Source organism: Eretmochelys imbricata, chromosome 9 (genome assembly GCF_965152235.1).
Source record: "Eretmochelys imbricata isolate rEreImb1 chromosome 9, rEreImb1.hap1, whole genome shotgun sequence".
In the NCBI taxonomy this organism is placed as follows: Eukaryota; Metazoa; Chordata; order Testudines; family Cheloniidae; genus Eretmochelys; species Eretmochelys imbricata.
The window spans coordinates 103,124,668-103,149,690 of NC_135580.1; the positions used below are offsets into that span (position 1 = coordinate 103,124,668).

Sequence of the window (25,023 nt, forward strand, 5' to 3'; positions counted from 1 at the left end):
CCTTACAACCTTAATCTGATTCTCAATGCCTTAAGAAAACCCCGTTTGAACCAATACCTGTTACCTCTCCCTTAACACTCCTTTCTGATAGCCATAACCTCAGCCAGAAGAAAGGGAGAACTCAGGAGAATAATTGCAGACCCACCATACCTTTCTGCTGTGACGGTCACATTGCGCCCATGTCCTCGCTAAAGTCTTGTCAGAATTTCATATCAATCAAGGGATTTGTTTGCCGGTATTTTAAATCCTCATGCCTTGAGAGAGGAAGCTATTCTTCTGAGCCTAGACGTTGGGGCGCCCTCGTCTTCGACCTTTGCCGGACAGAGACCTTTAGGGCCTCTCCCAGATTCTTTAATTCCTTTGCCAAAAGGGGGAAGTGTCAGCCAATTTCCACTCAGACTTTCAAAGTGAATTTCTGGTTGTGTCTTGACATGCTATGAAGTAGCTGGGATACATCCCTCCTCATAGAGTGACAGCCCAAGCCACTAGGGCTCAGTCTACTTGTTTAGCCTTCCTTAAGGATGGCCCGATAACAGAAATCTGCAGGACTGCAAGCTGGTACTCAGTTCACACCTTCACCAAATATTACATTGTCATACCTGAGTCCAGAGACTGACGCTATCTTTAGTGACACAGTCCTCCAAAGTGTCTTGGATTTGCCTCCTCAGTACCTGCCTTCACATTGAGATACTGCTTGGGAGTCTGCTGCATGCTCTTACATGGAAGCACAAAGTGCTGTTCTGTACAGTTGCAGACACTGCTATTTACTATCGCCAATAGAGAGTGCAGCGGCATGCGTACATCCTACAGTGGTGCACCCGTAGGGACCAAACAACTAGAATAAGTCAAATTACTGTACAGGTAAGTAACCTCTTTTCTTTCATTTCTGTTGTCGGAATTCTTTCCAATTTGGTGATTAGATGATTCACATAAGAATAGCCAAAAAGTTGTAGGGGTGTTGTTGTTTTTTACCATACCTTAACATGATACTAAATATTTTTTGTCCTGTCTTTATACTGTGCCCATTCATGTAGTATGCATGTTTAAGTCAAAATATTTTTTCTCCCCTTTCCTTAGGAGTAAATTGCTTAGTGTCATTATAAGGTGTTCAATAATGAAAGCCAGGTCAAACAAACGTATTCTGTGTTTAGTTCTAAAAGCGGTGAACTCCAGGGTCATTCTTATCTCTTGTGGTAGAGTTCCAAAGTCTTGGTCCAGCTCCTGAGAAAGTTACGTCTCCTGTTTCTCATGTACTTTAGCCACCAGATTTGTATGATACCAACACCTCTCTCAGTATGTCACGTGATGCTTCAGTCTATCAAGATGAGAGCAACTTGTCTGCTATGGACACTCCCACCACTACCCCAGAGAAGCGGGGGACACAGGTCAGAAATCTCCCATTTTTCATGTGGTAGAGACCTAGGAAGTAGAAGTAACTTATTGGAAGGAGGCAATTAGCTTTGTGGGTCACAGACGTCAAAGACACATTTGTGGCTTTTCCTGGCAGAGGTGGAGCTAGATGCAGTTAAAAAGGTTCTCTCTATCTCAAGAATGGGGAGCAGAGTCTGACAGCTGACTTTTTTTTCCCATCCCTTTCCCTGGAGGGAGAAGTTGGCGAGTCAAAAGGCTCTCTTTGCTCTGGTAGTTGATGGGATTTTTGGTATTACGCCAGAATCATATGATACATGGAGACACAGTTATAATAGGGCTACAAGATTAGTGAAATGTGGGTCTTTGTGGAGGCTGAGGAACAGTCAATTGCTAGAGCAGCCTTTGAGAGAACTGCTACTTTCCTGCATCTTGGCTGCTACAGCGGAGAAGGAAAAACTGAAAAGTGGCAACTGGGAGTAAGGACTGGTGAAAACCTACTGCTGAGAGAGAATCTGTCGGGGCCAGAGACCCTCACTTGTACTACTCAGGATGGACACATGGTGACTCAAGATACAAAGGTCTGATGTTCAGTCCCTCTTTAGTTTTTATTAGGGCACAGAAAAAATATATTCAACAGGTCTGGGAGATTTTTTTTTTTTTATTGTGATAGCACCAAAACATGCTGAGTGCTGTACAGACACATAGGAAGTGACAGGTACAGCTCCCTGGGGCCTGGTCTACACTGCAACATTTTGCCAGCATAGCTGTGTTGGCTAGGAGTGTGAAATAATCATTCCTTGGCTGACATAACTATGACTAAAAACCCTGGTGTAGATGCTGATGGAAGAATACTTCTGTATTGTTTGTGAAGGTGGTGTAACTATGCTGGCAGAACTCCTTCTGCTGGCTTATGCTGCATCTACATTGGGGTTGTGCTGGCTGAACAATACTGGCCAAGGTTCTGTAGTGTAGAGAAGCCTTGAAAGCCAACAACAAAAAAGAGAGAAAACATATGTTCAAAGTGGTCAGGATGATGACAGGCACCTCTCTTGTTTATTTTTTCATTTGGGGGGCAAAGATGGACTGAGGGGGAAATGGCATACAGGGATGTGTTAATAGGAGTGTGAGTATGAAAATGAAGGAGGGCGACGACATTAAGCAGAAAGAAAGGAAAGGAAATGGGCAGAGTGAGGTGACAGTAGATAGTGTGTGAGAGAGAGAGAGCAGGGAGGATCTTGGGGCATCCCACTCAGCAGACTAAGAATTTCCGAGTTCAGTTGTAGAATATAGTCTGATATCATTGGTATCTGCTGTTGTGAAAATGCTTCCTAGTGGGCAGTGTCTAGTACATGTGGGAGTTGATTCTGTCTCCAAGCAGCACTTCCTCCTCAGACCATGTGGCTGACAAAAGGCCTGCTGGAGCCTGCTGACTGCCTATGAAAATGTCCTAGGAAAACTTGTAGTTTACGGTTGAGTGTCCCACTCTGTGAGTAGCTAGGAAAACAGAGAAGCCTAGGCTTTAAAGCCTCCTTTTCTCTTGGACTCCTTAGGAGTACAGCAAGAGAAGCTAGGTAGCAGACAATGCTAACTGGTTTGGAATACTTAGGAAGATTCCCTGTTCCATAGGTGGATTTTTCATTGTGGTGTCAATCACCACTGATACCTTCCTCAATGGTATTGCTATTTGTGTTCCTCATTCAGATGCGCCAGGGACGAGGTAGGCTGGGCGAGGAAGACTCTGACGTAGATATTGAAGGGTTTGATGAGGATGAGGATGGGAAACCTAAGACTCCAGCCCCAGTGAGTATATATACAGAAATCCCATCTGTAGTTCACTTGCATCCTCATGATAGAAGACTCCACAGTGCAGGGGATGTCTGCTGGGTCTGGCACACTGTGACATCAGAATCCACAGCAGTGACTAATCGGATATTTATCTGAAGTCATAAAACTGTCAATATAAAAACAAATGATTGAGTATATTGTCAATATGCTGGTTATGGCAGCAGCCTTGTATATGACCTTTGATCTATGCCATTCCCATTCTTTGTGACCTAGGAAGTTGAAGATGGGGATGGTGACCTTGCTGATGAAGAAGAAGGCTCAGCACAACAGCCCCAGGCCAGTGTTCTTTATGAAGATTTGCTTATGTCAGATGGAGAGGATGATGATGAAGGGAGTGATGAAGAAGGCGATAATCCCTTTTCATGTAAGTCCTGGCTCTTTAAATCACAGCCCTGAGCAGGAATCAATTGTTCCCAAACCCAGTCAATTTCCATGCCCTTCAATTATAGTAGCATGCGCTACAGCTTTTGTTGGTATACAGGACACTGTATATTTGTATATTGGTTACAAAGTACAGATAGTTATGGTGCAGTTACAAATGAGATGTCAACAGCAGAAAGAGAGAACCAGATGAATTTAGATGAAAGCTGAGATGAAGTGGAGTAGCAGTGAATGCTAAGTGTGAGCAGGAGAGAGAGTTGGGTGTTCGCACATGATTCAGATGGTGAAACTCTGAAGCTTGGAATAGGAGAGGTCTGTGGCTTAGATGTGATGCTGAGGGACATGTGGAGTAGGGCTGGGCAGCTGGTGCAAGCTCAAATGAAATTTGGATAGGAAAGCTGGAACACTGGATCCTGCTATGAAGGACCAGAGAAGGGGGACTTGCTGAAACTGCACAGATAGGTTGGCTGATACAGAACACAAGATGGAATGGATGAGTAAGAAGAGGTAATTATTTCGGTGCAAAAATGGCAGATAAGATAGTGTGTGGAAGATAGATGGCTTTCGTAAAAGGAAAAATTATTCTGGAAAACCAACCAGTATTGTACCATTTCAACAGACTATAAAAGGATGCAAATCAATCCACAAGGTATAACAGCTCTGTCAAAATTAATAAGCAGGCCTCTTCTGTTTGTTGCACAGCTATCCAGCTGAGTGAAAGTGGCAGTGATTCAGATGTGGAGCCCAGTGCAATGAGACCCAAACAACCTCATGTCCTTCAAGAGAACACACGAATGGGCATGGAGAATGAAGAGAGTATGATGTCCTATGAGGGAGATGGCGGGGAGACCTCTCATGTTATGGAGGACAGTAATATCAGGTAATCAAAGTTGAGAATAATATAGAAATGTAGGGAATGGGGTAGGAAAGTAGGCTGTAAGGGAATCTCTCAGCTACCCAAGTCCTGGCACTTTTGAGCAGGTCACCAGACTTTTTTCTTTTCTGTAAGAGGTTAAGTAGAAAATGTGGATGTAAACAAGTAAGCTGAAAATGTAAGTGTAATGAGATTCCATTCTTTCTTTTAGTTATGGCAGCTATGAGGAGCCAGATCCAAAGTCCAACACACGAGATACCAGCTTTAGCAGCATTGGAGGGTATGAGATCTCTGAAGAGGAGGAGGAGGAAGAGGAAGAACAGCGATGTGGGCCAAGTGTGTTAAGTCAGGTTCATCTTTCAGAGGATGAGGAAGATAGCGAGGATTTTCACTCCATTGCAGGAGATAGTGACCTGGACTCAGATGAATGAGTTGCCCAGATACTCTGTTACTGAGGGATGTAGCAATCTGTGATCTGGATTCAGATGAATGAATTTCCCTCATGCTCTTTTGTACTAAGGGACTATGCACTCTTAATTTGAAGCAGTTTATTTTTCTTGCATAACTTCAATTTTAGTAGAATTCTATTGTATATTTATTATTAAATTATCTGAATTGTGAATGACAAGATTTAGACAAAGATAACCTGCTGTGACCTGCACAGCAGTCCAAGAGCTCTAGTTACTGAAGCCAGCTACAGGTTTACTTCCCCTCATTCTTTTCAGATATACACTGAAAACTTCTTACAAATATTAGGCTGGTGTTTAAATACCTTATGTTGACCTTTGATGTGACTCCGTTAAACAGCCCATACATTTATATAAGAAATAAACAATTGAAGAAATATTCTACAAAAGTCGGAGTAAATTTAACATCTAAAGCATTTTTAACATCTAAAGCAGCTTTTCCCCTTTATTAGAGAAGGGCATGGTCCTTATATTTTCTGAAGTGTACCCCAAGTATTCAGAAAAAAATTAGTCAGGCCCATCAGCCCATGAATGCATTCCCTGGAATTCTATCACAGCTGGTTTCTAGGTCTCTTGGGAACTGCTTAACAGCCTTGAACATCTTAATTCACAGGAATAACAGGTTTTTTGAAGCTCCCTGCTCAAGTTAGAGTTTGTCCTGGAAATCCGTAACTACTAACCCAAGTCTTCATCCAGCAGTTGCACAGGAATTTCTCTGGGCTTTCCTTCTGCTTTAAAATATCTGGGAGTGAGTTCACTTTCTTGTCTTAATCAAATGAAGAGAAAGCACAGAACCATCTAGGAAGTGCTATAGAGCCTCCTTGTCTCTCTGTTGTATAGTTCATTGGATGAATCCTTAAAGTCAAAATACAGATAAATTCCTTATATGCTATTTCATTATAGGATGGTTTCTGTTCCACTGTCCCTTAGCTTTTGTGAGAGCAGGTCTCAGTCCACTTGTGATTTCATAACCATCCTTGCCTGTAAGCATGTTGGTGCTCTTCTATGTATGGGACAGAAGGGAGAAGAGAGAGTGTTCAAAGTGAAATTTAAAATCTGATCTTTTTAGCTACAGCGTGAGTACTTAAGTATTTTGAAGGAACCCAATCGCTATGTCGCATTTGGAAAAATCCCCTCTTGCTACATATCTACAAATGGTAGTAACCACACATCCAACCAGAATCATAAATGTTGAATTTCCTGACTTGTGTATTTAAATTATCAACCTTTCAGTTGATATTGACATACTGTGTTTTAATGAAAGTTCCTTTATTTAATTTACATTTTGAATGTATTTGAAATAAATTTGTAAGCCTAAGGTGTAATGCTCATTTTAGCTGAAACTGGGGGGGGGGTGTGAGTGAGTGAGTGGGGGGTATTAGTGAGGCTGAACGTGTGGTAGGGTTTGGGGCTGGGGGCTGGCAGTCGCATTTTACGGAAAATGAGCGATCCATAATACGAGGAGGGGCTGGGAGCGGTCAGCCTCCCTCCTTCCGAGATTAATTTACACCAAAATCATCTCACTTTTATAACTGCGAACACGTGCTGGGCAGCGCTCTTCTCTTCCCGCCGGCCTTTCTCCGGGGGGCCACGCTCGAGACTCGAGTCCGGCTCCCGCGCCGCGCCCCACAGCAGGGTCTGCCCGGGAGGAGAGGGGAGGGGAGACCGGGCGCGAGGCCCTACCCGGAGCCCGCTCTAAGCTCCGCCCCTGGGGGCGGGACTTGGGCGCCAATATGTACGCGCTGCGTCTCCGTGACGCACGCAGCGGAGTTAGCCGCGGGCGCCATGTGCGGGTGAGAGAAGGTGGTAGCGCCTGACACATGCGCGCTGAGATCTCATTTGTCGCAATGGTCTCACGCGGAACGATACCGAGAAGATGAGTAGTCACTTTTTATAGGATTCTATGGCTCTCTAATCAGAGAGTCCATCGATCGGAGGCGAGTTAGTTCCAGAAACAGATTTATCCGCCTCAAGTGGATTTGATATCGGCTAGGATTCTACACCGCCCAGGGTTCCTTTGCCTAGACGGACTATTTTGTGGAAAGAAATAGGTCCGTCAGGAGCCATACGCCCCGGCCGTGTAGCTTCCTCCGCCTCTGCCGCCATTTCTGGAGCCGCCGCCTTAGCGCGAAGGGGGAGCTCGGGGACGCTGTTGCTCGGTGGCTTGTTCGCGCCTGATTGGATCTCTCCGCGCCCGGGGAGCCCCAGAGCTTCAGCCCGAGGCTCGCCCGCCTAGCCGCAGCCCGGCGTCTCTCCTGATGGCGACCTCTGTGGGGAACGTGGCTGACAGCACAGGTACAGGGCCTGCGGGGCTGGGCAGGCCGCGCCTCATCTCGCTGTGGGGGTGCGGGAGACCTAAGGTCACCGCCCTGCTAGGGCTGCGGTGTCTCCGGAGGGCCTTGGGGTGGGGTCCCTGCCGGGCAAGGGGGGCCCCAGGCCCCATGCTGGGGTGGGGTCCCTGCCGGGCAAGGGGGGCCCCAGGCCCTGCGACCGCTGTTCGCGGAGGGCAGTTTGCTGGTAGTTCCCGTTCCGGGGTTGCAGAGCCATGGGGTAAAGGGGTCCTTCTCTCCAGTCGGCCGCCGCAGGCGTCCCGCTGCCACTGGTCCTTTGGTTCGTCTGTGTGGACAGATTGGGATATTGATACTATTGAGAATTGAAGTTTAATTCCAGAGCTCAGTTTTCTCGGGGTTCTTAGCCATTACGGCAGATGTGGTTGTTTTCAAGAGAGATCAGCGAAAATAAAAAAGCACTGAGGTGTGTACATTGGCAGTGGGGGAAGGGTTTTCCGCTGATGAGAAGCACAAGCTAATACGGAAGTATTCTGTATCCTACTCTGTTGATGTATGAATCCTATAAAGTGTCAGCATAAAAGATTAGTTCTTGTAGTTTACTTAGTTCTGTCCTTTTGCATATTGCCTCTTCTGTTTTGAGACCAAGTAGCTGAGAAGTTTATACTACATGATTCAATTTGAAAGGTGGAATTTTCCAGAATCCTGTGTCTGAGGTTCCGTAATTGTGCATAGGAGAATGCAGTCCCCAGATATTTCACACAGCAACTCAAGGTGGCTCGCTGATCCTGCAAATCATACAAATTGGTCACACTGAATTTTTTATGTTCTTTCTGTAACAACTTGTGGTAAATAGTATAAATTGCAGGTCTTAAACTGCAGTTTGTGGGGGCCACATCAGTCTAAACTTTTTTTTTTACTTTTATTTCTATTTTCTAAGTCACAGTGTTTGGCTTTTTTGTTTTCATAATTCAGTTTTCATCATAGCTTGAATTTCTTGTAAAGCATCACTGAGTGTGCATTTTTTGATGTGTTGTAGAACCATGATTTAGTTTGTACTTGCGTGAAAGCTTTATGAAATAGGGCCCAGAAATATTTCTTGGGAAATGCCTGGACCTCTCCTCCTACCTCATCCCCTTAGTTCCAGTTACATTTTTTAGGAGTTCCTTTCTGTACTTTCAGGAGTATGTGTTGAAGTGAACCAAATACTTTATTTCATAAATTGACAGCTTAATAGGAAAATGCTTTTAAGATCTGCTGTTAAGATCAAATCTTTTGCAAGAAAATTTGCTTTTGGCATCTTTTTATAGCTTTTTCTTCTTTGTTTTCTAAGCTGGTTATTGCTGTTTCTGAGCACTTGACAAACATTAACTTATTGTCACAGCACATACTATTCTTGGTCAAGGTCTCTCATAAAGTCAGGTACTCTTTAGAAAACATTTGAATTAATGCACTTACACTAGACTATATAAATAATAGATACAGAGTTCTGTATGTGCCTGAGGAAGAACTCTTCTGGAATCTACTTAACTATCATTGTTACTTTCAGAACTAGTTTGACTTGAAGTGAACTCTATAGGAAGGTATTAATTGCAAGGCTGTGCATTTGTTGGATAAATGGTGTCTCTTATATATCAAAAGTGTTAAAGAGCAGGGCTCTGATTTCATTTTGGACTCTGATCTAGCTGGCCACCCCACATCCCCCCCAATACTTGCGAATAGGACCAGTTCCAAAATTTCACAGAAAGGAGTGAAGTGGTTGGTTGGCACTAGTGCTCCTGAATTTAATTGGTGGGGAGAAGTTGGGGTGTTGCTCATTTTTGAAAGATTTGGCAAATGAAGAAAATCTAAGGGTGTGTTTCACTGATCCTCAGGTTAGTAGAATCCATTCTCCCAAGTTTTGGACAAAAGTAAAGCATCTCTGAGCCACTTCCTTGTATCTGTCACCCTTCAGCAGGGTTAATTTGATTTAAATCACTAGACTCGATTTAATCATGGATTTCTACATAAAAGTGCATTGTTGTTGGTTGTTATAAACTTAATACATATTCTTTACAACTCAGAGATAGAGATGTAGGTTTCATTTTTAGAAGGTACACACTATACATTTTTAAAACAGTGTATTATTTTGAAAACTTTTCAGATTAGTTTTACAGCTATGTCAGAAAATGAATGATTGGTTATTTCATTTACCAAAGGTAATGGAAGCAGATATTTATGAAGTCATTGGGAGGTGAACTATCTCCAATTCAATAGGTAATCATTAATATTTGGAGGATTTTCTTGCCATGCTGTATTAGGAGGAGAACATCACCAGAGAGACATTTAAATTGTTTTAGTTAACTAAAACAACAACATTACGTATTCTGGATTTTTTTCTTCAACAGCAAGCATATAATATTATAACAAAACAAGCATATATATGTCCCTCGCTTCTCACATTTATCTCCAGACTTCTCCTTGTCTGGATCTATTCCGCCCCCAACAATTGTCTATTCATTGAACTTTTTGAAACTTTGCTCTTTTAGAGAGAGGTAAGGGATTGACTCTGTGTACACAAATTTACAGAGGGAGAATAAGGTTGACGTCTGTTATTTCTCACCTTTCTTTCTTTCTTTCAAAATGTTCTTGCAGTTATCTCTGGAGAGACAAATCCAATTTGAGAACTACAAAACTAAGCATCTCTGATGATATCTTCTAGACTGAGCACTGAGTCCCATTGGTTAGATAGAAAGATTAACCTAAATAATCTGTACAGAAGCCTGTGGAACCTCATAGGATTGGGTCCCTAATCTATGAACTGTTGGAACTCCTTCACAAAACTTTCCTTAACCTTACATGAATATATTGTCTCAGGCTATAGAATTAGAATTTATAATCCCTATTCCATGATGAGATACATTATAGCTCAAAGATATCTTAATTAAAACTATCTTTAGATAGGTTTTTTCCCTCAAACATTTTATCAAAAAAAAAAACAAAAACCTGATTAAAATAATAAAAAAATCTTGCTTTTTTTTTTTTTTTTAAATCATTGATTTTTATCCACCTTGCCCTCCAGTTTTAAGCATGAAACTTAGATGTTTGTGTTTTGGCAGATGGGGTTGGTGGGGGGCAAATAAAACGTATCTAAGTTTCAAAGCAAACAAATAAAACAGATTACCTTTAGTTTCACAGTTGTAAATCTCATTTCAACATTTCCATCTTGAGTTAAGGGTAGTAGTACATAGCAGTTGATTTCCTCCTTTTAGCTTCCTTTGTCTTTGCAACTTCAGTAGTAGTAGAACACTTAACAGCAGAGATTGGAATTTTTTTTTACCAGGCACAAGCTATTTGAAGGACTAAAACTGAACCAGCGGTAGCACCAATGGGAACTGGGTACTTAACAGTGTGGTCTAGGCCAGTGGTTTTCAAACTTTTTTTTCTGGTGACCCAGTTGAAGAAAATTGTTGATGCCTGCAACCCATTGGAGCTGGGGATTAGGGGTTTGGGGTGTGGGAGGGGCTCAGGGCTGGGATAGAGGGTTGGGGTGCAGGGGTGAGGGCTGGGTATGAGGAGTTCAGGGTGTGCGAGGGGGCTCTGGGCTGGGACAGGGGGTTAGGGTGCAGGAGGGGGTCAGGACTCTGGGCTGAGGGTGTAGGTTCTGGGTTGGGGATGAGGGTTTTAGGGTGCAGGAGGGGGCTCTGGGTTGGGGGAGCTCAGGGCAGGGGGTTGGGGTGCGGGCTTAGCTCTGGCGGTGCCCGGTCAGCGGTGCAGCGGCAGGCTTCCCGCCTGTCTTGGCACCGCAAACCTCTTACTCCTGAAAGCAGCCAGCAGCAGATCCGGTTACTAGGTGGCTCTTGCCCACAGGCACCGGCCCCCCCAGCTCCCGGGCAATGGGAGTGTGGAGTCAGTGCTCGGGGGTTATGCAGCCCCCCACACCTAGGAGCCAGACCTGCTGCTGGCCGCTTATGGGGAGCAGCACAGTGTCAGAACAGGTAGGGACTAGCTTGCCTTAGCTGGGCAGCGCCACCGATGGGACCACAGCCACTGCGACCCAGTGCCTTACATTCCGTGACCCAGTACTGGGTCACGACCCATAGTTTGAAAACCACTAGTCTAGGCCATCCTCTAGTGAGTTGCCTAGTCCTCCACCAGATCAAGTTCCTGGGAATGGTGGTGTCCTTAGATTCCCCAAGAAGAGTCCAGCTTTCATAGCCTGTGACTAGTAGGTCTAAAAATTGGAAGCACCACTTATTCTTTCAGCCTGTTTTGGAGGTTTGTCTGCGAATAACTTGAGCTAGCCTCTCCTGGGAGCTTTCCCAAGCCGTGTGGTAAAACTTGAGGGGTTCATAGTTATGAACCTGACCAGAGTGTTGTTAATTCCACCCTAGGGCAGCATGTCAAAGCTATGAACAGTAGGAGACACACTAGAGCTGTCTGTCTTTCCTTGAAAGAGAACACTGAATCAGCTTAGCCTTCCCGGAAAGATTCATTTTTAAATGAAAGATTGAAAGGATACCATCAATTTGAAAAGAGTGAATTAAAAAACTCAATAAGTAGCTTCAGATTCCCTTGACCTTTTTCTTTCTTTTTTTCATAATTTCCTACTTTTCACACAGAATTATACTTTTTAGATTCTTACAACCAGAGGAAACTGACTTCCAGGGATTTCTGTAGTATCTATATGCTTCTCTGGTAAATTAGATCTGTTTCAGGTCCCTAGTATTACAGAGGATTCAGCTGTACATGGGTTTTGCATTTAATAAAATAAAGATCAACCAGGTTATGGTGGGAAATGTTTCTTTGCGAAACTGGCGAATCTGGTAAAAATACATGCACAATAATTGGAAAAATAGAAGTCTTTCACTGGTCTTTCATTTACAATAATCTTCAGTGTTACAAGTAACAATTGGTGGTACAAAATGTTCAGACAGACCTTGGTGCAGGGCAACTTACCTGTTCTCTGGGACAAATGGATTTTTCAAGCCCTGCTTAGTAGTAGCATACCTGTGCTTCAGCCTAATCGTTCATTTTCCATGCCAGGTAGCTGTGATTTGCATTTGGGAAGTAGGATTGCATGATCTTTGTCTCAGAAAGGTGCTATTTTATTTAAACCATTAAAATATGCATATATACAACAAAAAATATTCAAGTATTATCAAACACACAAAACTCCTGTTCCTAATCTAACTAGACATTCAAAATTAACTCCCTCTGCTTAACAACCTTGCCCCCCAAGCCTGTCCTTCCTAATGACCCATTCCTTAAAGGGCTAGGAGAATATAGTCTTTAATTACAGCATGCTCTGTTAGCCAAGCCACCCTCTGGATGGTTTTGGTGGTGGTGTTTTGTTTTTGTTAAGCATAGATGAGATAAGCAGTGTGTGAGGGCAAGGGAAATACCATTTGAGACTTGCTGGCACCATATGAAAACTTTGAAACAAGTTCTAATGCAAAACAAGTCTGCATATGTAGCAAAAGTCTTTGTGTTCCCTTTCTTTTATTTCTTGAGGGTTGTTTTTTTTTTCTTTTGCATGAAACCTGTATCTTTATTTTTAAGAATGCTACTGTTCTTGCTTTTTCCCACCCAATACTTACTAGAGCAATGGATTATAATATTATGAGCAGGTTCTAGCTTCAGGTGGGGGGAATAAGCAAACAGATTCAACCAGTTTTCATGCTGAGGTATTAAGGACAGGAAATACAATATTGCAGCAGAAGTCTCTTCAAATAGAATTTCAGTGTGAAGTCTCTAATTCAGTTTTAAAAACTCGGTTGTATCTTACATTATTTAGTTTGATAGTTTTGTATGTGATGAAAAGAGAAGCAGGGAGTAATGACTGGTGAATTTCTGAAAATAAAGAGCTTTTAATATATTGATTATAAATTCTTATTGAATATATTTCCCAACCCTGACTCAGAAAAGACTATTGTAAAGTAAACATATAAATTAATGCTAGAGATGTCATAAAAGTATGTTGAAATGAGGATTTAGGAGTTTAAAATGCCAGACACTCTAGTGCTTTACGTAGTTTCAAGCATTTTCATCCTTTAATTTTACACACCATATTTTTACAACTTTTTGTTTCCATTTTCTAACTTTTTGTTTTCCCCCCTAAATGTTTTGGTGATTCTCCAGAACCAACGAAACGTATGCTTTCCTTCCAAGGGTTAGCGGAGTTGGCTCATCGTGAATATCAGGCAGGAGACTTTGAAGCAGCAGAGAGACACTGCATGCAGCTTTGGAGACAAGAGCCTGATAACACTGGCGTTCTTTTATTACTATCATCCATTCACTTCCAGTGTCGCAGACTGGACAGGTAAGAGATTTGGAATGTCCATTTCTACTCTTGGTTTCGTTAACACTTCTAGCCTGAAAAAAGAATCTATTAATGCTGTCTGCAGCTATGAGAAACTTTGTTATAATTTTAGTTAATTTTGTTATTTAACTGATATTTGAGTCACTACTTGACTGACAACAGAGAAGATCAGGGCAGTAGCCATAGATTATTTTTCCGTTTTTGGCTTTGGTTATGGTGAATAGCATCCCAGGCAACACCAAGGTAGTGTCTAATGTCTCTTCTGGGCTTTTTTACCACTTTCTGTAGAGGTTGTATCCAAGGTTAGTAAATTATGCTCCATGAAATCCTCTACCAGCTTGGGAATGGGAGCCTCTATAATGACAATCTTCGTGCAAAACACATGAAAGTGTGTTTGCTTTTATTAAGCCTCCTCAGAGCTTTGGGTTTTGTGCTCAAAGTAACCGAATTGAAGAATAGAGAGACGCACGCATTCCTCTAAATAGCTTAAGTTGGTTAAACACGTGACAGGGATAACTTCTCTTAATGCCATAAATGGACAAATCAGCATCAACTGTATGTACCAGGTGCACTCAAAGGCACTTCTGCGTTATTCGTTGTTTCTTCTGGTGCCTCTTGGACACTAGCTGTTAGGCCGCAACACGTTGTCCCTGAAATATGTTCCTCTCTTTGCAATCTTTGTGAAATTTTATTAGTCTCAAAGTTGACTCATTGGTGTACTTTTACCTTCATTCATCTTACTTTCTACTATACCTCAAATGTTTAAAAGCTTGTTAACTGTTCTAGTTATTGGAGGTGTAACTAATTAAATGGTGTGTTTAGAATTATTGCTACAAGCGTCTCCTCACCATAGTGCCTTGGGATCATTTTATGTGGTTTAGATCAAGTGTAATATTTCCCAAGTTTAGGGAACAAAAAGTTTCTACATCACCCCTTCCTGTTACTCTGTCTATTGAAAAGAGTCAGAAAAAACATGTGTGTAAGTTGATCGGAAGGCATGCCAAAGCCTGAAACCATTGAAACGTGTGAATAGACGTTTTTTGGAGTGTTTTTGATCCATCAGTGTGAGCTTAGGCTAGAAGCTTTGCAAAATTATACTTACCTCTGACAAGTAATCTGTCTTGAATAAGCATGTAAAATATTGTGAAGTTGGAATAGTAGATTTTGTGCCTGGGCAGATAAACCTTGCAGGATGGTTTTGTAAGGATAGTTAGTTGGTTATATAGTTGACTGACTTGAGATCGTACGAGTAATTCTGGCCATAGGCTTGCCTGTAAACCTCCCCGTTGGCAAAGTTGTTTGTGTTAACTTGTCTGATTTTCTCCAGGTCCGCTCACTTCAGCACTTTGGCTATTAAACAGAATCCATTGTTGGCCGAAGCCTACTCGAATCTAGGAAATGTGTACAAGGAACGTGGGCAGCTGCAAGAAGCTATTGAGCATTATAGGCATGCGCTACGCCTCAAACCAGATTTCATTGATGGATATATTAATCTGGCTGCTGCACTGGTAGCTGCGGGTGATATGGAAGGGGCAGTACAAGCCTATGTTTCTGCCCTTCAGTACAATCCTGTAAGTAACACTCTGCTCATAGAGCTCCATGTTATACCCCACCATCAAGCACACTGCTGCTTCAGTACAGATAGAGAAGTCTTTGGTTTACATGATGATTTGAAGAGTTAAGGCTGGTGGTGAAACCCTAACCATAGACTTAGTGCAGGGGTTCTCAAACTTCATTGCACCGTGACAGATTCTGACGACAAAAATTAGTACATGACCCCGGGCTGTGGGGGCTGAAGCCCAGGCCAAAGCCCTTGGGCTTCAGCCCTGGGCGATGGGGGTTGGGCTTTGGCTTTGATCCTGGGCTCCAGCAGGTCTAACGCCAACCTGGTGACCCATTAAAACGGAGTCGTGACACACTTTGGGGTTCCCGACCCACAGTTTGAGAACCGCTGACCATGTTTCTAGTCAGATTTTTCACAATTCACATTCTTTTTACAGGTTTTAAAAGGCATGACATTCTTTGCTTGTCTGCAAAAAATAGTTTTTCTGGGAATGTTCTATGACTGCTTCTTATATACTTATCTCTATAATTGAGTTAATAAAGGAAATTTCCCAAGCAGTGACTCTGAAAAAGATTTGGGAGTCGTGGTGAATAATCAGCTGAATGTGAGCTCCCAGGGCAATGCTGTTGCCACAAGGTCAAATTCAGTTCTTAGCTGCATAAACAGGAGAATCTCGAGTAGGAGTAGAAAGGTTATTTTACTTCTGTAATTGACACTAGTGAGACTGCTGCCAGAATACCTGATTCCTGTGTCCAAAATTCAAGGATGTTGATAAATTCAAGAGGGTTCAGAGAAGAGCCAGGAGAGTGAATAAAGGATTAGAAAACATAGAATCATAGAATATCAGGGTTGGAAGGGACCTCAGGAGGTCATCTAGTCCAACCCCCTGCTCAAAGCAGGACCAATCCCCAATTAAATCATCCCAGCCGGGGCTTTGTCAAGCCTGACCTTAAAAACTTCTAAGGAAGGAGATTCTACCACCTCCCTAGGTAACGCACTCCAGTGTTTCACCACCCTCCTAGTGAAAAAGTTTTTCCTAATATCCAACCTAAACCTCCCCCACTGCAACTTGAGACCATTACTCCTTGTCCTGTCCTCTTCTACCACTGAGAATAGTCTAGAACCGTCCTCTCTGGAACCACCTCTCAGGTAGTTGAAAGCAGCTATCAAATCCCCCCTCATTCTTCTCTTCTGCAGGCTAAACAATCCCAGTTCCCTCAGCCTCTCCTCATAAGTCATGTGTTCCAGACCCCTGATCATTTTTGTTGCCCTTCGCTGGACTCTCTCCAATTTATCCACATCCTTCTTGTAGTGTGGGGCCCAAAACTGGACACAGTACTCAGATGAGGCCTCACCAATGTCGAATAGAGGGGAACGATCACGTCCCTCGATCTGCTCGCTATGCCCCTACTTATACATCCCAAAATGCCATTGGCCTTCTTGGCAACAAGGGCACACTGCTGACTCATATCCAGCTTCTCGTCCACTGTCACCCCTAGGTCCTTTTCCGCAGAACTGCTGCCTAGCCATTCAGTCTCTAGTCTGTAGCTGTGCATTGGGTTCTTCCGTCCTAAGTGCAGGACCCTGCACTTACCCTTATTGAACCTCATCAGATTTCTTTTGGCCCAATCCTCCAATTTGTCTGGGTCCCTCTGTATCCTATCCCTGCCCTCCAGCGTATCTACCACTCCTCCTAGTTTAGTATCATCCGCAAATTTGCTGAGGGTGCAATCCACACCATCCTCCAGATCATTTATAAAGATATTGAACAAAACCGACCCCTGGGGCACTCCACTTGATACCGGCTGCCAACTAGACACGGAGCCATTGATCACTACCCGTTGAGCCCGACAATCTAGCCAACTTTCTACCCACCTTATAGTGCATTCATCCAGCCCATACTTCCTTAACTTGCTGACAAGAATAGTGTGGGAGACCGTGTCAAAAGCTTTGCTAAAGTCAAGAAACAATACATCCACTGCTTTCCCTTCATCCACAGAACCAGTAATCTCATCATAGAAGGCGATTAGATTAGTCAGGCGTGACCTTCCCTTGGTGAATCCATGCTGACTGTTCCTGATCACTTTCCTCTCATGCAAGTGCTTCAGGATTGATTCTTTGAGGACCTGCAACATGATTTTTCCGGGGACTGAGGTGAGGCTGACTGGCCTGTAGTTCCCAGGATCCTCCTCCTTCCCTTTTTTAAAGATTGGCACTACATTAGCCTTTTTCCAGTCATCTGGGACTTCCCCCGTTCGCCACGAGTTTTCAAAGATAACGGCCAATGGCTCTGCAATCACAGCCGCCAATTCCTTTCGCACTCTCGGATGCAACTCGTCCGGCCCCGTGGACTTGTGCACGTCCAGCTTTTCTAAATAGTCCCTAACCACCTCTTTCTCCACAGAGGGCTGGCCATCTACTCCCCATGTTGTGATGCCCAGCGCAGCAGTCTGGGAGCTGACCTTGTTAGTGAAGACAGAGGCAAAAAAAGCATTGAGCATATAACATGCGTTATAGTGGTAGATTCAGGGAACTCAACCTGTTTAGCTTAACAAAGAAGATTAAGGGGCAGCTTGATTAGGGCTTGTGTAAACTTAAAACACTGCACTGGCGCAGCTGTAGTGCTTTAACGAAGATGCTCTACTCCGAAGGAAGAGAATTCTCCCATCGGTGTAGTTAATCCACCTCCCCAAGAGGTGGTAGCTATGTCAGTGGAGATGCTCTCCAGCCAACATAGCACTGTCTACTCTGGTGGGTAGGTCAGTATAACTACATTGCTTGAGGTATGGTTTTTCCATACGCCTGAGGGATGTAGTTATACTGACATAAGTTGGTAGTGTACACCAAGCCTTAGTCTATAAGTACCTACATGGGGAGCTGATACTTGATAATAGGTTATTCAGTCTAGCAGAAAAAGGTATAACGTGATCCGGTGGCTGGCAGCTGAAGAAATTCTGATTGGGAATAAGGCATACATTTTTAATAGCAAGGGTAATTAACCATAGAAACAGTTTACTAAGGGTTATGGTAGATTCCCCATTGCTAGCAATCTTTAAATCAAGATTGACGTTCTAAAAGATATGCTAATTTGGGGAAGTTCTGTGGCCTGTGTTACACAGTAGCTCAGACTAGATCACAGTGGTCCCTTATGGCTTTGGAATCTATGAATGTTTTTAGATTTTTCTAATAGGTGATTTGCTATTGATGCCTTTGACTCACATGAAAAATTCTGTGAGAAGGAAGAGAGTAGGGAAAAATTGATCTCTGGATTGAGAATTAGGGAATGCTGTACTGTCACTAACTTCTTTTAAAGTTTTTAAATCATATGACAAAATATAAACCTGGAAGTTGTTAAATACTAATAAATCCATACTATGGATTAACAAGATGCAAAAAAGATTAGTATTTAATATTTCAGTGTTTCCCTTGGATGGGATCATCTGCTTTAATGACTTTGTCATATACCTAATGCCAAGATGTTACTGTTCAGTATCTTTTTAGTCTTCAGTAGAGCCTTGCAACCTGACCTGAACCTGACAGAATCAGAATACAGTTGTGGGGTTCGGGTCAGGTCTGTCACCTGTTGGCTGTGTCACCACCTACCCATGCAGTCAGTGTGGCAGTGGCTGCAGACCCCTCTCCTCCTGGCCACTACAATCTCTCTGTGGAGTAATACTGTAGCACTTCTCACGCCACATCATGCACAGTACAGTGAGGCCATGGTAGCCAGCAGGAGCAGGGCATGCAGCAGCTGTCATGTCAACTCCGTGGGCAAGGGGAGCGGGAAACCCCTACCAGGCCAAACCCCAAGGACGAGGAGACCATGCTGACAGGAGTTTGGGGGGAAAGGATCATGTTTGGGTCAGTTCTATAAAAGCCTCAACACACTCAGGTGGGATTTGCATTGGGTTGTGCTTGCTTTAGGTTCGTTTCAGGGTTTAAAATTAGGCCTGAGCTGACCTCTGGTCTGCATTGTGCTCTCCAAATACTTCACACAGCCCTGCTGACTGCAGTAGGACAATTGGTTACTGGATCAGGGTTGTCAGTTTCCCTGGGGAAAAACTAATTTAGGACAGGGCCCTGGTAAATACTGGTTTAAACCAGGAATCTGCGAAAAATAATTGTTAGTATCCAGAAGTTCAGCAAACGTAGAACAAATAATTTCAAACTTTAGATACATCCCTTCAGAACTGAGGAGTAGGTTCAGAGTTAGTTTTCTGCTGTATTATGCTGCATGGCCGATAGGACCTGGACTGGTAGTCTGCAACTGTGCATGCTTCTGATTGCTTAGTGCTTCAGGCCTACAACTCTGCATTTTTGTTTTCATATAATCAAATGTGTTTGACTTTTGTGTATATAATATTGAAAACTGAAATGAGTCATGACATGTATAAATTCCCTGAGAAAGTACTGAAGCAAAATGTATGCAGATATTCTGATCAGTTATTATAAATACATATATTAGTATTATACCCACTCAGTTTTACTTTATTTGTACATCTGTAAATTGATCCACGTATACTGTCTTGTGTAACCACGATTTGAATATGTAACTAAAACTAAGTGTAATGTGGTATGCATTAATGAAACTGTTTTTAAAATAGTCCAAGTGTAAGGCATTTTCTAACTGGCTTTTTGCTGGGGTGGTTAAAAACCATTATTTTATTTGATTAAAAATAACCTCTGGTAAAAAATTCTGTTAGGTTTAGCTTTCCTCATTGCAGAACAGTCGGCTTGTGCGCTGTTCAGGAATACTGTACTATTGTTTTCTTATACAAATGTGTTCTTCTCAATGTAAAACAAGTTTAAAATGTGTATCTTTCTGGGGAGTAGACACTGAAGGTGCCTTCCTCTCCTGGTCCTCCCATTTGCTGCCAATTTTATATTTTAGTTCTGAGTCCTGGCTCTGGTTACGGTGAAAGTAAGAAAATGATAAAATAGGGTCAGCGAAGCAGGTGAAATGGGACAAACTACCAAACGAACAAAAGTGGAAAATAAACGCTGCCTTGGAGGCAGGGTTACTTTCTGTCTAGGTACTTAAGGTCCCGTCACAACAGAATCTGAACAAAGCACAGATAATTATGAAGGTATGATTAGGGTGATGCGCTTGAGAACTAAGGTAGATTTTTATGATACAGTTTCTCCCAAAATTATTTTCACTATTGCTCAAAAGAATTGTGACCCTCATACAAAAATGGGACCTAAAAACTTATTTTCTTTGTTTGCTGTTGGTGTTTTTCCATTATTATGAATTGGATTAATTGGGTGCTTCTCTTTATAGGAATCACCATATTACTGTTTAACAGTTTGATTACGCACTACATCAAAGATTTTAGATCTAGCAAACTCATTAGGCTTCATCTAGTTGGTTACGAAGGGTCTTGAACGGTACAATAGAAAACAGTGAGCACTAGGGGATTAGAGAAGTCTAAGCACTTTCATAAGATCTTTCTGAAGAGCTTTGAGGTCTCTTCACTCCCAAGTGCAGCTGCTGACAACATGACTTTGATTTTCAGGACTTGTACTGTGTTCGTAGTGACCTGGGGAACCTGCTCAAAGCCCTGGGTCGCTTGGAAGAAGCCAAGGTAGGTGTTCAGTAGAATACATTTAAACGTCAATGTTTTGAAAACTTGAACTTTTCACCAAGTCTTCAAATCTGCGTTGATCTGCAAACAATCTGAGAAACTGCTGAAAACTGAAGGCACTGAATTGCCCCAGCGTAGTTGCAGGGCAAGATGTGGCACGTCTATGTTAAATGTTGGTTTAAAACAAGAAACGGAACATTACTGAGTCTTTCTGCTGAACTAGACTATCTGATATCATTCTGAAGTCTTGGGCAGGGCCTTCACCATGATCTTATCTGGAAATAAATAACATTCCTTCAAATCTGAGGCTTGCCTGCTGGTGCCAAGCAGAGAGCCTGTGATTTAGCTCGAGATTCCTGTACAATGCAGGTGCTATTGAAAATGCTGCTCTTCTAAAGTCCTTTGCAGCTTGTAAGTGGAGAAGAACCTTATCCAAATGTTACTCTGTAATATTGGCTTTTAAAGATTTTATTCTTTAACCTTTCCCCTCACCTTTATAGTGGAAGAAAGGCTAATAAACTATCATAGATGCAGTACATCATCCCCTAAACTTGTGTTTCCATGTCTTTCCCCAAAATAAAGCATCAGAAGGACAAAGCTGGTTTGTTTGGGAAATGAACTGATTGAAAGAAAACTTGCTAAAGTGGAAAGGTGGCTTCTAGCAGTCTGTGTTTCCCAAACTGAGAATTTGAATACCAAGATGGGTTTTAAAGCTCTTGACATATTTAAAACTTTGATTGCAAAACAAAATGGTCTTGTTACAAGCCACCTTACGCGTCCGCGCTGCAGGGGTGAGGAGTGTGGAGAAACCAGAGTGACTTTGGACTCCACGTCTGTCACTCCAAGCCCCACGCGCATGCTAACAAGTGGAGTGTATGAACAGTGTAGCTGTCTGTTTGGCTGCAGCACCATCTGGGGAGGGATATTGCTTTTAGCACCATCTATTATGGGGTAGAGGAAGTGCCACTTTAAAGTGCATTGTTCGTATTTTTTTCTGACAACTCGGATACATACTTGTCTACACCAGCATAATTCACAGTTGGTCAGATCTGAGCTGAACAGATTCTGAAATAGTTCACCAATTATAAATGTCTTTGAGACACTTGGTTCTCAGCCCACCAAGTGGACAGCTAACATGCATTGCACTTCACTGCAGCTTTAGTGTGACTGGTATAGGCCAAGACACTGCGCCTGCCTTAGGTTGCTGACCTCTTTGTTTCAGAGCTCTGGAGACACCTAGTCTGAAAGTTGTTCTGTTTTTTCTGAGAACTCACTGAGCAAGAAAAATATCTTGAGTAAATTGCAATGTATTTCTTTGGTTATCAGTGCATTTGAAAGATCAAGCCAGCAAATTCCTTACAGTTTGAACCAAAACTTAATTTCTTGGTAGACATTTCAGAGCCTTTCTTCCCAAAAAAAAAAAAGTCCCTGCTGTATGCAATAGCCCTGATTAACCCTCTCCCTTCTGCATGACTCCTATGTTACAGATTGTTCTCATTCCCATGTTAGACATATCCAGAGAATTTCAATTGCTTTGTTGAACTTTTACTAATGATCTTGTTTTATTTTCTCTCTTGTTTTTGGTTTTTCACCACTGATATTGTATTTAGAAGGTTTCAGGTGGGTGAAACCTCCTATTCCATGCGTAAGGTGCCTCGCTGAAGGGAGCTCGAGGCCTGGATCTAGGGCAGACACACACCTCCTCCTCCTCTTCCAGCAAGGAACGCACCGAAAAGTCACATGATGAGAAATATGGTAACGGGTTTGTAACTGCCACAGCAAAACCATTTGCCTCCATGCCTGAATCTTCTGTCTTGTGGCTTCAGAAACAGCTTAAAATATTTTATTTACAAGCAAGTAACGTAAGAGAATGTTTTATACTACTAGCCACAATTCTTTCAAAGAAATAAAGTAAAAGTAAATTAAGATATTTAAAAAAAAAAAAAGAAATAATAATTGGAAATAGTTTATAGTAAAATCTTCTAACTCTTCTGGTTGTTCATTTTTTCCTTTTTTTCTTCTTTGTTTGGATTGCAGCGTTCTGCTCTTCTGATGATGCGCTGTGATCCTGCAGTAGCGCAAAGGCTGCGCAGCGGTAACGCGCATTGCGTGCGAGTAAGCCCTTGTGAACGGTTGTCTAGATGATTAATCTCTGATTGGGCGGCTGTCTGAGCTCCATGCCATACTCTTTTAGATAAAATCGGGTCACTGTTCATTTAGTCCAGATGTCAAATTTAACATGGAAGTTTCTACATGGGCCTGTCTGGTAGATTAATGATTCTGGTTGGCCGTTCACTCTATCTTGGGGCATTCTACGTAGCACAGCAATTTGCAGCGATAGCGTGGCGGCGTGCTGTTAGGATGCGCCAGCGACTTCTTGCGCTTGCATTACAGGGACCTAAACCTTCATGCAATTCTGTTATTTGAGGTTTTGAAGCTGCAGTGACTCAGTCAAAATATATTAAAGAAGGAGGAGTTGTGAGTAGAAATAGCAGAATAAAATACAACTTGCATGTAACTTCTGACTCAGGGGAAAGAACAGGTAAGCCTTCAAAAATGTTAATGCCATTTTCAGTAGTTTTCTTCTAGATTTTTTTTTAAAAAACATTTTATATCCATATCTTCAGAGTACTTTTAAAGTCATATACATTTTTTCTGACTTAAGACCTTTGTATCCAAGGGAAACCAGTTGCTTTATGGAGTAAATTCTTGACTCCTAGATTTGACGGACAAGTCAGAACTAGAAATGATTTGGAAGCAAAATCCTCAGTTCTGTACTAACAGGTGAATTGGTTTCTGAAGGCATATTACCTAAAGATCAGCATAACTGAAAAATGGTGGGCTTGCACTTAGGTTTTGGTTTGCGCTGGCGCAGGATCAGCCAGCTGTTTACAGTGCATTAGTTTTGGCGCAAGCTAGCCTATACTGCAGGATCACTTTTGGCTGGTTAGAGAAGGAATACTGACGATTGTTTTTTTTTTCTCGTTTTTCTTTTTACAAATATTCCCCTTCCTCTCTATCTTTCTTCTTAACTGTTTCAAGGCCTGTTACTTGAAAGCAATTGAGACTCAGCCAAACTTTGCAGTAGCATGGAGTAATCTTGGGTGTGTTTTCAATGCTCAAGGAGAAATTTGGCTTGCCATTCATCACTTTGAAAAGGTAACTGTTTACGCCTGTCATGTTCTTCAGTTAATTCTAGTGAGCGAAGAATTGGGTACATAGACGTAAGTACTTTTCTAGCTGGTAGAAGTATTCAGGTCTGCATATACTACTACCCAATGTGGTATATTGTTAATTATTGGTATAACTTAACTCATGAAATACTTATTCACGTGTTATGCTGCCAAGTTGACACTGGAGTGATGTTTTAGAATTGCTGTAATAAGGAATTATCAAAGGTGGAAAAATTCTGCTCTGACAGAGCATGTGGTAAATGACTTTAATAGCCCTTTTCCATCTCTAACTCCTGTGAGAACTGCTTTATTACAAGCATTTCTAAAACATCATCCTGGTAGTATCTGAGCACTCTTAAATAAAGTTGGCTAGTACAATTTCCTGTTAAAGTAGTTTTCTTCAGTTTGCTGTTTCCAAGTATTTCCATTGAACAGCTTAGGAAAGTTACTTCAAACGGATGTACTAATTGCATTTTCCCACGATGTTAAATATTGTTTCCTGCCCGTGTTTCTACCTCTAGATTCTTATGTATAATTCCTGCTCTTGCTAGTGTGCAACACCTCCCAGTTAGTATAATCTGATAATGTGCTGTTTCTCTTCAGATTCCTTAATGGTCTAAATCCAGTCCTAATATATCCTACACAACAATTTTTTTTTGGTCTCTATGACCAGGATCACAAACAGCAATTATGATCATTCAGCCATTTTTACTCCATGTGGTAGTTTTCATATGAGTGACCTTTAAGTTTTTAGTCTATCAAATGCTTATCTAAAATCTAATGTTAAATCTACGTTCTGTATTTTGAATCTTTAACTTATTAGCATACTTTCAGTTCCTAGTAAAATAATGTACCAGATATGAACTTGCTAGAATAGCCTTCTAAAGACCAATACAATATTTGCTCTCTTTTACTCTTGTACTGACTCTCTCTATAGCATCTAAAAAAAATTGTAGTTGGCTCAGTATTTTGCCACAGGTGATATATTTTTATATATTTTTGATATATTTATATATTTTTATAACCTAAAACAACCACAAGTGGCATCTGTTGGAATCCATTTTGACAGGCGAGGGATTGCATGAACATGGAGACAACTAGGTCAGGGTTGATATTTTGGTAGGCCAGTTTAGGGGAGCTTGTACTGTGGTGTGTTCTGTGGATAAAAATTGGA

At 42.1% G+C, this 25,023-nt stretch overlaps 2 protein-coding genes across 6 annotated transcripts in view; both read left to right on the forward strand.

The window, feature by feature from the left end:
• The window catches only part of TAF1 (TATA-box binding protein associated factor 1), a 143,679-nt gene extending 137,423 nt beyond the window's left edge, over positions 1–6,256 (forward strand). The window contains exons 36-40 of one of the 2 annotated variants that reach the window (XM_077825990.1): positions 1,260–1,385; positions 3,073–3,171; positions 3,430–3,580; positions 4,300–4,477; positions 4,683–6,256. In XM_077825990.1, coding sequence (XP_077682116.1) covers positions 1,260–1,385; positions 3,073–3,171; positions 3,430–3,580; positions 4,300–4,477; positions 4,683–4,902 — 774 coding nt within the window. In that variant the 3' untranslated portion in view covers positions 4,903–6,256. The remainder of the gene's footprint in view (positions 1–1,259; positions 1,386–3,072; positions 3,172–3,429; positions 3,581–4,299; positions 4,478–4,682) is intronic. The other variant, XM_077825992.1, reaches the window with a different exon arrangement.
• A 765-nt stretch (positions 6,257–7,021) lies between these two features.
• OGT (O-linked N-acetylglucosamine (GlcNAc) transferase) overlaps positions 7,022–25,023 on the forward strand; it is an 83,783-nt gene continuing 65,781 nt past the window's right edge. Inside the window, exons 1-5 of one of the 4 annotated variants that reach the window (XM_077826325.1) lie at positions 7,022–7,233; positions 13,347–13,527; positions 14,855–15,098; positions 20,608–20,676; positions 23,719–23,835. In XM_077826325.1, coding sequence (XP_077682451.1) covers positions 7,197–7,233; positions 13,347–13,527; positions 14,855–15,098; positions 20,608–20,676; positions 23,719–23,835 — 648 coding nt within the window. In that variant the 5' untranslated portion in view covers positions 7,022–7,196. Of the gene's footprint in view, positions 7,234–13,346; positions 13,528–14,854; positions 15,099–20,607; positions 22,432–23,718; positions 23,836–25,023 lie in introns of those variants that run through there. The other 3 variants (XM_077826323.1, XM_077826324.1, XM_077826326.1) reach the window with 3 other exon arrangements.